Source organism: Nothobranchius furzeri, chromosome 12 (assembly GCF_043380555.1).
Source record: "Nothobranchius furzeri strain GRZ-AD chromosome 12, NfurGRZ-RIMD1, whole genome shotgun sequence".
Taxonomy (NCBI): Eukaryota; Metazoa; Chordata; class Actinopteri; order Cyprinodontiformes; family Nothobranchiidae; genus Nothobranchius; species Nothobranchius furzeri.
In genome coordinates, this window is record NC_091752.1 from 63,752,572 (window position 1) to 63,765,768 (window position 13,197).

At 46.7% G+C, this 13,197-nt stretch overlaps 1 protein-coding gene across 1 annotated transcript; it reads left to right on the forward strand.

Moving 5' to 3' along the window:
* Window positions 1-1,511: 1,511 nt before the first annotated feature.
* Window positions 1,512-12,462, forward strand: znf598 (zinc finger protein 598). Its single transcript, XM_015945449.3, has 12 exons — window positions 1,512-1,790; window positions 2,992-3,104; window positions 3,211-3,340; window positions 5,804-6,015; window positions 6,114-6,331; window positions 6,412-6,505; window positions 6,604-6,797; window positions 6,870-6,945; window positions 7,032-7,900; window positions 11,424-11,580; window positions 11,657-11,804; window positions 11,894-12,462. The coding sequence occupies exons 1-12, from the start codon at window positions 1,617-1,619 to the stop codon at window positions 12,266-12,268; spliced, it is 2,760 nt and encodes a 919-aa protein (XP_015800935.3). The 5' UTR covers window positions 1,512-1,616; the 3' UTR covers window positions 12,269-12,462.
* Window positions 12,463-13,197: the final 735 nt, after the last annotated feature.

Genomic DNA, 13,197 nt, shown 5'->3' on the forward strand with positions numbered 1-13,197 from the left:
TCCAGGGTGGTGATCCCCCCTATCTGGCCACTCTCCTGAACAAACATTCACCATCACGCGCTCTGCGCTCCTCTGACCAAGGCCTGCTCGCTGTCCCTCGGTCTAGGTGTCGTACCCGTGGGGACCGGGCTTTCTCAGTCCTAGCACCGTTACTCTGGAACCAGTTGCCACCCTCAGTTAGGCTGTCCCCTTCTCTGCCAGTCTTTAAGAATCACCTAAAAACACACCTCCTCCGCTTGGCGTTTCCAGAACATGTTTGATTATGGCCCTCTATTATGTTGAATCCATTCCACAGTTTTCATTGGTACACTCAATCCATCCACTCAATCCAATTGTGTCTCACACATTTGTATTTTACCGGAATGTTTCATCTATCTTGTAATTTCCATTTTGTAATTTGTATTTTGTAATTTGAATTTCTTTTATTGTTGATTTATTCAGTATAATTACTTACAACTGTACCATGTTCAGCGCTTTGGGCTTCCTGACAGGGTTGCGGAAGGCGCTTTATAAATAAAGCTTTGATTGATTGATTGATTGATTGCTCCCCTGTAGATCTGCCCCTGCTTAATTATGGTTTGCGTGGTAATGATTTAGAAGTTTTAACTATGATGGTCATTTAAAAAAATGTTGGATTTATTTGTTTCTGTAGAAAAATATGAATTAAAAGTTCTGTTTCAGTTCTGTTTCAGCGTAAAAGCCGATGTCGGTACAGGATCGGCTCGGGGTCCTTCGACTGCCGATGACATCAAAATAGTTGATTGGCTGAACATGAAGCTTACGGAAGTGACATTATCACGTTATGATTTTGGTTGGTCAGAACAAATTTGCGGTCGTAGTCTCAGCGGTTGTAGTCCTGTAGTCCAAAAATCAACACTTACTGGAGAAAATGTTTGAATTTCTAAAGGAAATGTAAAATATAAGAAAATGATAAACAGTGACCCTCAAAAGCTCCTGATGTTGATGAAATGGGGCAAAATAAAATACCGTATAACTTTATTGAAAGACACCAAGCAATATTTTGAGTCAAAGAATGTATTTAGATAACTAAGGAAATATGCAGACAACTCCACATTAATACTAACAGATGTGGCTTCACATATAAGAACTGTCCTATTTTTTGTCAGTCCGATGTTGGTTTTATGCAGTTTCACATTCTTTACAAAACAAAGATAACATGGTGTTTTATTAACAAATTACAATTAGAAAGAAAACATTTAGGTGTTAACAAACAAGAATTTATTAACAAAACTGCTGATGTCTGCTAAACAAATAAACACAAATAAACACAAATGTCTTTCCAAAACGTGTGTATGAAAGCCGAGTAGATTTGCAGTAATGTGACGTCATCGGCAGTCGATCTTGCACCCGAGCAGATCCTGTACCGACACCGGTGCGGACCTGGTGCGGACACACGTGTGGCGCTCACACGTTCAGCGCTGATCTCATAAATGTGTGATGGGTCTAAGCAGGACCTGACACTTAGAGATCAGTCCATCCCTATGTCGTACACACCGTACCGGCAGTAGTTCAGGCTTTTTATGTTACGTAAGCACTTCGCCTGAGCGGCTGTGGCTCATCCAAACACTGACTACTGTAGTTCCTTTCACATCGCCATGAGTTCAGCAACTGCTAAAGACTCAGAGAAGACATGCGTCTTGTGCTGTCAGGACATCGACATCTTCGCTTTGGGGAAATGCGACCACCCGGTGTGCTACCGCTGCTCCACCAAGATGAGGGTGCTTTGCGACCAGAAGTACTGCGCCGTCTGCCGCGAGGAGCTAGACAAGGTGCCCACCTCTCTGCTACCTCATTCCGGGGCTTTAGCCTCCTGGAGCGAACTAGGCCGCAATGCCAATTTGTTATGAAAAAAACTCGTTTTACCAGGTCGGGTTTTGTTTTTATTTAATAAAAGGAGAATTAGATATATAGTGTGTTTGTGAAGGTGTTCAGCCTCCGCTAGAACCACTTTTCGTCGCTTTCAGTGTTTTAGCTAAGTTAGCTAAAGCTAGCATCAGCCAGCGACCAGGAAGTCAGTCGTGTCTGTTTTTCTTACTGTTGATTTAAATGAATTGTTGGATATTTGTTTTGTGAATGAAATACCACAAAGGTACTTACCCCCTGGAACTGTTAAGAATTTTAAAGTAAACATTATTGTGAGACAGTAAAGTGGACTTTAGTCAATACCTGCCCTCCCAGGTGAACAGAGCACACCTCTAGAAGACGTACTTTAGGTACTTGTTAACATTAGAAGGTTACACAGTGACTGTAAACAGAGGAATTGATGTTCACCCAGAATGCTATTTCACCTTTAAAATGAAAAACAAGATATTGTCCCTAAATTTAAACCCTGCGATTAACAAAAAGGGCTTGTTAACAGGAGTGTAGCATGAAACTCTGGGTCCTCTATGCCATTTGTGTGGTTCTTTATATATTTCTCCTGTCTTAACCTTTTCTACTCTGGTGTTTAGTCTCCTGGCGACTGGGCACCTTTCAGGTTAAGCTCCCATTTAATTTTATCTTATTAATTAATAAGGTAAATAAATAACATTTTTGTGACACACTTTCCAAGATCAAATGGTGTTTATAGAGTATTGAATATGAATAAGTCACCAACAGTAGGTCATACAACAATTACACTCATAGCCTTAAAGTTGGAGCATTTTCTCCTGTGATTTTACTGCAAGGGTTGTGAGATCTCAGTTATCCAATAATGCTGATGGATTTATGAGGGTCTTTCATCCATGTTTTCCAAATAACACCCTTCACCCTGAGACAGCTGCTGATATTAGCTCAGTAGTCCAGCCCATCGCTGTTCTCCATAAAATCAACCTTCATGATTGATATCAGAATGTTTCAGTAGAGCATCAAGAACATCGTCATCTAGAATGAAGCATAAAATGTTTGATTTTTCCAGATCAAGTGTTGCAAAACTTGTTTTCCGCACCTAAGGTGTGATTTAGTTTAGATTTTCTGTCGTGCTGTTTTCAGGTGGTGTTTGTGAAAAAGCTGGAGGCTTTTCAGTCCCTGCACTACCAGAGGTTCCCCTGTGAGAGGAAGCACGATATTTACTTTGCTGATGAAACGATTCATTCACAGTACAGGTATAGAATAATTCTTAATCTCAGGTATTATAATGTGCAAATTGTGCAATTGCAAATTGAACTCGTGCCAGAGCATTTCATCAATGTTTTTCCTGTTTTTAATCAGGCGTCTGCTGCTGTCAGAGTGTCCCTTCTGCCGAGAGCCCAAAGTGTTCTCCAGATTTGAGGAGCTGGAGCAGCACATGAGGAAGCAGCACGAGCTCTTCTGTTGCAAGCTTTGTCTGAAACATCTCAAGGTATGCTGGTCCTTCAGCATGCTCACAGCTGCTCTTGTAGCACAAACGCTTTCTAAAAAAATAATCACTCGTCAGGTCTGGGCTGTGGAGATTTTAATCAGCCATCTTTAAAAAGTCATATAGAAGGTCTGTTATCTCAACGCTTGTTTCAAAATCTCTTGCTTAGGTTAATCATTTTATTTCTCTTACATTTACAATATTTTACGATGCAAGCAATCAAATACACATGAAGAGCAATACAATAGTGTAATAAAACAACGTGTCCCAATGAGAGTAATTCCTATCCACGTGATGACATAAAACGATGGGTGTTAGCTAAGGGATGCTAACACTAGTTCACTTTCTCTCTTTAAGTTTTCTCTGATTTTCTTGTGCCTCCAGTCAGTCGTACACAAATAAAAAGGAATATTACGATGTTTGTTGACATGTCTGTGAGCTACGAACCTTGGTTAGAGTTAGATGCTCAATCCTCCTTCTTACATTGTAATTTATCCCCTTTGTGTCCCCCAAATCTTTGGTGTTGTACTGAAAAGTGTTCCTTGGATGTGGAATAACTAGTTGATGGGCGGTTTTCTACATAGAGGAGTGGTTGAGCTTGTAAGAACAACTGAGCGTAAACCACACACGTTGCACATGTGACCTCAGAGGAATATGAAACCCTAAAACGCTGTTATTTACGTCCACAAGCAAATACACAAATATCCACCTTGGTCAGAGTCGTTAAAAGAATCGTTTATCTTCACCTTGGTTTGCACGACTAAACGGTAGAAAATATCTTCGTTTTGTGGGTTACCCGGCTACCCGTGTACCTGACCTTGGAAACAAACCAGATTATAACATTTCTGGGACTAAAAGGACTTTTGGTTCTGTGTAAAAGTTATAATTACTCTTTTGTTGTAGATTGTTTCCTTAAGGGCATCAAATTTTAAGAAAAAATGTTGACAGTCTGCAGATTAAAAGGTCCATCAATTGTCACACACACTGGTGTGTGGTGAAATGACTTATTTACATGTAATTCTGTGGTTAATTACAGCTAAATGTGGCGATTCTGATACATCCAGAGGTTAGATGTTCCAGATGTCCCGCTCCGATAACTGTCATGTAAAACTGGTGGTGATGTGAGGGTTAAGGTGGCAGCAGCACACTTTAGTCCTGCCCAGACCACTTGCTTACCAGTCCTGTCCGGTTTAGTCTGCTCAGGAACTGATGTGATAGTCACCACTTATAATCCCTCTATCAGTCAATCAAACTTTATTTATATAGCACTTAATCATGCTATACATGCAACTCAAAGTGCTTAACTCATTCACTGCCAGCCGTTTCCTGATCGCTAACGGCCTTCGCCGCCAGCGTTTCTCACCGTTTTTACTGTTTTTTTAAGAGTCACAGAACGTTGCGCGCTAGCATGATGTCGACGCCAAAAACACCAAAACAAAGCCTAGACTCACCTCTTACATCAGGAAGAAGCCGTGTGTTTCAAGCGTTATCCGTTCTTTCATAATCCGTTGTTGAATTGTGATCGGCAGAAGCTTTTCCGGTTCGCGCCTCACTTTCTTTTACAGGAACGGCCCAAAACGATCTCCTAACACATGGATGGTCTGCTTCCTGATCATGTGACGTATGCGGATGAAAATCGGCTTCAGGGCTGAGATGTTTGTTCTCTCAGCGCGGGGGCTCGTTCTGATGCTCAAACAGTAAAAAAATGCAAATGACGACTTTAGTCGTCAATGGCAGTGAATGAGTTAACAAATTAAAAAGGCCCCACGTACCCACATTCCCTCCCATCCCCAGAATTTTAAAAACAGTCTGACAATAAAAACCCCTTCACAACACTCATCCTCCGGACCGGCACACAAAAACACGATGGGCTGAGATCAGATGAGCCAAACCAGCTAAGGATAAGGAAACGCCATCAGGGGAGCCATCCGCCCCGACAGCAGCAGATCCACAGCAGCAGCCGAGGCACCGACACCGGGCGCCCAGGACAGGGAGGGCGGAGACCCCCACCTCCACCCAGGCACACCTGGAAAGCACTCAGGCCCCCACAGCTGACCACGGCCCCCGGGGCAGAGGGCTCCCACAGTGGAAACACTGGAAAAAGGTTAAATTAAGGTTAAAATATAAAATAAGAGCTAAAATGAGAATTGTAATATAAAAAGTTATATAGATATTAAAATAATGTTCATCATAAATCTAAGGTAAAATAAAAACTGTTTAAAAGTAGCACTGATAAAGAAAGAATACATTAAATAAATGAATAGATAGATAACTTCATTAATTTAAAAAGTGATAGTAATCAGTTAAAAGCTAAGCTAAAAAGATGGGTCTCGAGTCTGTTTCTGAAAACATGAACGTTCTCTGTGGCCCTGAGGTCCCCTGGCAGCTCGTTCCACACTTTTAAATGGCCAGACATCCCTTTGTAGAGGAGTTCTTAAGCAGAGACGGTTGATCTTATTTCTCCAGATCTTCTCCTTCGAGCGGAAGTGGTACAACCGTAAGGAACTGGCCCGTCACAGAGCTCACGGAGACCCGGATGACACCAGCCACAGAGGACACCCGCTCTGTAAGTTCTGTGATGACCGTTACCTGGACAACGACGAGCTGCTGAAACACCTACGCAGGGACCACTACTTCTGTCACTTCTGCGATGCTGACGGCTCTCAGGAGTACTACAGGTGCGTTCAACCAGCAGACCCGCTTTTCCTTTTCTAGATGTCTTCTCAGTAAGTCAAACTGTTGCCTTGATGCTGACATGAATCCCGCATGTCACCAGCGACTATCAGTATCTGAGCGAGCACTTCAGAGAAAGTCACTATCTGTGCGAGGAAGGCCGCTGCTCCTCGGAACAGTTCACCCACGCCTTCAGGACCGAGATCGACTACAAGGCGCACAAGGCTGCAGCGCACAGCAAGAGTCGCGCCGAGGCCCGACAGAACCGCCAGATTGACCTTCAGTTTAACTACGCGCCACGACAACAGAGGAGGAATGATGGTTGGTCCAGGTGTTCCTGTGTTTGATGGCTTCAGACTGAGACTGGGGCAGGATCGTCAATAAAACGTGTCGATGTTTAGGTCACGTGACAGGAGAGGACTACGCAGAAGTTCGCCACAGTCGCGGAGGTCGAGGCCGGCCTCAGATGGGACAGAAGAGCTGGAGGTATTCCAGGTGAGCAGAAATGTTCAGTTCTGGAAGAGAGCCTTATCGTTCTGTCTCGAAACGGTAAAGTTCTGTTCCTCACGCTTCTGTTCATCTCCTGGGTTCAGAGAGCGAGAGGAGGAGGACCGGCAGATGGAAGCTGCTTTGAGAGCCTCCATGGCCATGCGTCGACTAGAGGAGAGAGCTGCTGTGCAGGAGAGGAGCACTCCCAAGCACATCAGAGAGGAGAGGATGGAGAGAGTGGAGGCGGAGGAGCCCAGACCTCTGACCGGTCACATCAAAGCAGCAAGCAAACCACCAGGTAGGCATGGGAGAGAAACTGCATGGCTGCTCTTTTGGTGGCTTGGTGTTGACGTGGTCTCACGTTTTACAGTGAAAACATTGAAGAGCACCAATCCTGGAGAGGAAGATGACTTCCCAGTTTTAGGAGCCACAGCTGGGACTTCCATGTAACCCTCAGCACACCCAACACGCGGATGCTCTCACCTTACGGCCTGCTGAAGCGTTGACTTGTGTTGTTGTTGTTGTTGTCCAGGGTGAAGTCGGCTCCTGTGGCCTCCAAATCCGCTCTGAAGGAAGACGAGTTCCCCAGCCTCTCGAGCGCTGCCGTTTCAGCCCCGATGACCCCAGCCTACACTGGACAGCCCAAGAAGACTTCCTCTTTCCAAGAGGAGGACTTCCCCGCTCTCGTCTCCAAAGTGCGACCTTTCAAACCTGCTTCAGGTACCAACTCTGCGTGGTCCAACCACACAACCACTGCTAAACCAAACCCCCACCCACCGCCGACCTCCAGAGCTCCTCCTCCCATGTCATCTGCATCCTCTGGTCCTCAGCCCCTCTCCTCCTCAAACTTATCATCCTCACGCAAGAAGAAGAAAGTTGGGGTCAACGGGAAAACGGCGTATCCTTCTGCTTCTCTTTCCGACGATGAGAGCGGAGGAATGACGCGGCAGGAGTTCCGTTCGGTTCCCACCATGTTGGAAATCTCTTCTCTCCTCACAGTTAAAGGAGGCAGCAGCAAACCGCCAAATGCAACCTCCGCCTCTCCAAATCCACCTCCTGCCTTGGACCCGCCCACCTCTAAGGCCAACAAGAAAAAAAAACTGAAAAATACAGCAGCTCCCTCTTCGCCTGCATCCACGATGTCGGCGGTGACTCCGGCTGGAAATACGATCTCCGTGGAAACGGCAGCACAGAAAGAAAATGTTCCTGAGAGAACCTGGGGCAAACCTCTTTCTAATGCCGTCCCGGCGCCACTTTCAAATGGAATCGGCAGCATCAAGGCGGACACGCCTCCACCTGTTTGCAGAGATTCACCCGCGGTGACCCCGCCCCCGAGAGCAGAGCCTGCTCCTGAAGCAGAGGAAGAGTTCCCCGCTCTGATAACGAAGAAACCTCCACCAGGTACCGCCTCCATCACTGCTTTTTTTTTCTTTTTCTTTTTTCTTTTTTTTTCTTTTTCTTTTTTCTTTCTTTCTTTTTTCTTTTTTTCTTTCTTTCTTTTTTCTGTCTTTTTTTCTTTTTCTTTTTTCTTTCTTTCTTTCTTTTTCTTTCTGTTTCTTTCTTTCTGTTTCTTTCTTTTTCTTTCTCTTTCTTTCTTTTCACTCACATGTAAACCAGACTTCCTTTCTTTACATCCCATATTCACTCTAAAGCTACAAATGCAAATCTGCACAGCAAGTTGGCTTAAAACATTTCTTCCTGCCTCTCAACGTTCTAACATAGTTGTAAGTATAGTCGTAAATATGTTGATTAGAAAATAAAGCAGTTGTCCTCTGCCTCCCATCTCACTCACCTTTCTTTTCTCAGTAAAATATTGTGATCGTTTTATTGCTGGCCATAATTGGTTAACAGAAGTATCTCCTTTTAGTGGCTGCTAGGTGTAATTTAATAAACGATGAGCTGTGTGCAGAACAGCTGCACCAGATGTGAAGTCTGGTAGATGCCCACACCCAGTCTGGATGATCTCTGCAGCGTAGGCCATTGCTATATTTTGGGATGAAACTACAGGCTTTCTAAAATTGGCCAGCGTTAATTTTCAGGTGTAAAAGACCTTCTAAATGTTGTGAGGAGGTCAGACTTGGTGTTGCAGCTTTTCGTGCTGTAGAATATTGGAGTTAGCCATTTGTGTCTGGGAGGAAAAACTCCAGTAATGATTAGACCAGTAAACCAGAGTTTTTCCTCAGAAGGCACCACCTAGCTGCAACACCAAGTCTGACCTCCTCACAACATTTAGAAGGTCTTTTACACCTGAAAATTAACGCTGGCCAATTTTAGAAAGCCTGTAGTTTCATCCCAAAATATAGCAATGGCCTACGCTGCAGAGATCATCCAGACTGGGTGTGGGCATCTACCAGACTTCACATCTGGTGCAGCTGTTCTGCACACCACCTGTTAAGGGCCATTCAGTCCCTTTACCAGAGGAGCGTGAGTTTGGTCCGCATAGCCGGTAGTAAGTCGGACCTGTTCCCAGTGAGGGTTGGACTCCGCCAGGGCTGCCCTTTGTCACCGGTTCTGTTCATCACTTTTATGGACAGAATTTCTAGACGCAGCCGTGGTGTGGAGTGTGTCGAGTTTGGTGGCAGGAGAATCTCGTCTCTGCTTTTTGCGGATGATGTGGTCCTCCTAGCTTCATCCAGCTCTGACCTTCAGCTCTTGCTGGGTAGGTTCGCGGCCGAATGTGAAGCGGCTGGGATGAGGATCAGCACCTCCAAATCTGAGACCATGGTTCTCGACCGGAAAAGGGTGGCTTGCCACCTCCGGGTCGGGGGAGAGGTCCTACCTCAAGTGGAAGAGTTTAAGTATCTCGGGGTCTTGTTCACGAGTGAGGGTAGGAGGGATCGGGAGATCGACAGGCGGATTGGTTCGGCGTCTGCAGTGATGCGGACGCTGAGCCGATCTGTCGTGGGGAAGAGGGAGCTGAGCCAGAAAGCCAGGCTCTCGATTTACCGGTCGATCTACGTCCCAATCCTCACCTATGGTCATGAGCTTTGGGTAATGACCGAAAGAACGAGATCGCGGATACAAGCGGCCGAAATGAGTTTCCTCCGTAGGGTGGCCGGGCTCAGCCTTAGAGATAGGGTGAGGAGCTCGGACATTCGGGAGGGACTCGGAGTAGAACCGCTGCTCCTCCGGATCGAAAGGAGCCAGTTGAGGTGGTTTGGGCATCTGGTCAGGATGCCTCCTGGACGCCTCCCCGGGGAGGTGTTTCGGGCATGTCCTGCCGGCAGAAGGCCCCCGGGTCGACCCAGGACACGTTGGAGAGGTTACATCTCCAATCTGGTCCGGGAACGCCTTGGGGTCCTGCCGGAGGAGCTGGTGGACAAGGCCGGGGAGAGGACGGCCTGGAGCTCCCTAGTTGGGATGCTGCCCCCGCGACCCGGACCCGGATAAGCGGAGGAAGACGAGACGAGACGAGGCACCACCTAGAGGCTAAAAAATGGAGGGACTATGTCTCTCACCTGGCCAGGGAACGCCTTGGGATTCCCCCGGAGGAGCTGGCCCAAGTGGCTGGAGAGAGGGAAGTCTGGGCCTCTCTCCATAGGCTACTGCCCCCGCGACCCGACTCTGGATAAGCGGATGAAGATGGGTGGATGGATGGAATTATGATCGGCAGAAGCTGTTCTGGTTCGCGCCTCACTTTTTTTTTTTTTACAGGAACAGCCCAAAAATGATCTTCTAACACATGGATGTTCTGCTTCCTGGTCATGTGACGGATGCGGATGAAGATCGGCTTTAGAGATGAGATGTTTGTTCTCACGGCGCGGGGGCTCGTTCCGACGCCCACACAGTAAAAAAATGCAAATGTCGACTTTAGTCGTCATTGGCAGCGAATGAGTTAATTTTACAAATATTATGCCCACATTTGGCTGTTTATTCCTATATATTCATGCGTGTGTAATAAATGAGTTCGCTGCGGATGGAAATCTTGTCCTTGTTGGAACCTTCAAATAACCTCAAGACCGCTGGTTCATCAACAACAAATGCGTTTATTAGAGACGGCGTCCAACAGTCCCACTGCGGTGAGTCCTTCCCTTAAATCCGCCCCCAGCTAAAACATCCCGACACAAAAGGGAGCAGCACACCTAGATTTCAGTCGGCTGCGACCCACCCCAGGGTCTGAGCTCCACCAGTTAACGTGGCCAGTCCTTCGGTCTGATGTCCACCGGCAGGTAAAGCAGAAGGGGAGAGTGATCACTGCGGGTTGCGACGCCCTATAATGTCCCAGCCGCTGCTCTCTATAGGAGACAGCTGACCTCCCCTCCTCTCACAGGAACGGTTCACCTCTCGCTAGCTGTCTTCGCCACCCAACCCCCCTCACCAGGGCACGACGTCCGCTCACACACACTGCTCGCTGTCAGGAGAGCATTCTTCTCAGCTTCCTTTTCAGTCCTCTGCGCCCTCATCAGCGCAGTAGTCGTCCACACCTGGTCACCTGAGATCAGCTCCACCTCCTACGTCCATAAGACATGTTGCCAGATCTGCATCAGTAGGTAGCTCCACAAAGGCGTGCACGCCCTGTGATTGACGTCTGTGTTGATGCAGATGTCTAACTCTGTTGGCTAACGCTGAGCAGCATTCATTTCAAATTACATGGCGCTCTACGGTGTGAGGGCGGACATATTGCCTTGAATAAATCACATTGCAGGGCAAGACTTGTCACTTTTATGGATTTCTAAGAGGGAAAACCAGATTTCTGCTTTTATTGGAATATTGAGGATTTCTTCAGGTCATTAAATACTTTCCTAACTACTGTGTAACTTATCGTAGAAACACAAGCCTTGACTTTGTCCCCAGGTGTAGCGCAAGCTCTGTAAACGTGTAGTCCTGACTCAATAAAAGGTTTAAAACGAGAGCAAACAAGTGCGGTTTACCTGTGGCAGGTAAGGCATAGGACTTTTGTCCCTAATCCGTGTTTTTCTGTCAGGTTTCAAGACGTCTTTCCCTGTGAAGACCCCATCTGCCCCCACACCCCCTGCAATGCCCCCACCTCCACCTGGTTTAGGAATGCCCTCCCCCAAACCTCCCCCGGGCTTCACAGGAATCCCCCTCAACAGCAACGTGGTGGAGCCTGTGGCCAGCGAGTAAGCAGCTCAGGACATCAAACTCTGGATTTGTCGGAGGTTGACAAAAACGTTTATTTATTCTTTTATTCTCTAGACCCCCCAAGGTACTCAACAGTGGTTATTTGGTGCCAGAGGATTTCCAACACAGAAACCTGGAGCTAATCCAGTCCATTAAAAAGTATCTGGACAACGATGAGTCCAAGTTCAACCAGTTCAAAAACTACTCTGCCCGGTTCAGACAGGTACTGGAGCTCCCTGTATAAAAGTGCCTTTCCCAGTTTCCCGCTACAGCTGCCCACCTCCTGTTGATCTGTCCATTTGTCGTTTCCAGAGTTTGATGTCAGCGGCCCAGTACCACCGTCACTGTAAGGACCTGCTCGGAGACGACTTCAGCCGCATCTTCAACGAGCTGCTGGTGCTCCTGCCGGACACTGGGAAGCAGCAGGAGCTCCTGACCGCCCACGGAGACTTCAAGGCTCTGGAGAAGCAGTCGGGCGCTGGAGGAGGAAGGAAAACTAAGAACAAGAAGAATGCCTGGCAGACGCCTGCCTCAGCGGCCAACACGGCGGCTGAGTTGGACTGCCAGGTGTGTCCCACCTGCAGACAGGTTCTGGCCCCTAAAGACTTCAGCTCCCACAAGACCCTGCACATCAGAGAGAATGAGGATTTCCCTTCCTTGCAGTCGATTAGCAGTATCATCAGCTAGCGCCCCCTGCTCAGTCTTCTACTCTGATTGTGGGGTGAGGTCTGTGTCGCCCTCTGCAGTCCTGTGGAAGCTTTGCAGCAGCCTGTGCGGTCAAACAGCTGCCTGTTTCTCGTTTGACCGCATCCCAGATGAGTGTCAGGCTCGTTTGTCATAAGGAAGGAGATTACGGTGTTTGTTCTTAGATGAGGGCTGTTAAATTTGATGGTTTTCCTGATCGGAGGATGCACACCGCCTCGGAGGATGTCTCCTGCAGGCGCTCACACTGAGCATCGAATCAGGACAAGCAGAGATTGCATCGCTGCCTAAAACTAACATGATCTTGTTCCTACTTTGCTTTTGGGTTTGTTTAAAAAGGAAGTGACCTGTTGTCTTGGTAACAGTTGATAGAATATACATGGCAGCAGTGCTGCTTGATTAAACATTTAAGCAGTTTCAGTTCAAACGATTAGCCCCGTATTTATTAAAGTGTAGCTGGTAAACTGCATCTCTTTGTTGCTTCATTCAGACTGAAGCCAGAAATGGACCTGGAAGCCAAATTGGGTGGTGTGACAGTAAGTCGAAACAATTTCCATTTCATAATGTGTTCTTTTGTAAACACATTTTCCACAGCTTGCCGCTGAATTTTGGCGTATTTGTTGATAAATTGGCTCATCGGAGCTGTTGTGTTGCACAAGGTCTCAAAATGGAAAATTAAAACAAATTTCCCTGTATCATTGAGTTTGATGTGACATATTTCCATCCACACCAGCGCCTCAGAATCCGGAGTTTGGGGTCTTTACTTGTTAGCATCCTGCCCTAGCAGCTGCAGTTTTAAACGAGTGCGTGGAAGTGAAACACCTCCTAGAGAGGCTGTCTGCATTATATTACTCGATATAAACGGTTTTAAGTTATTAAAACTTTAGAGCGCTAACCTTGAGCTCAGTGATGGA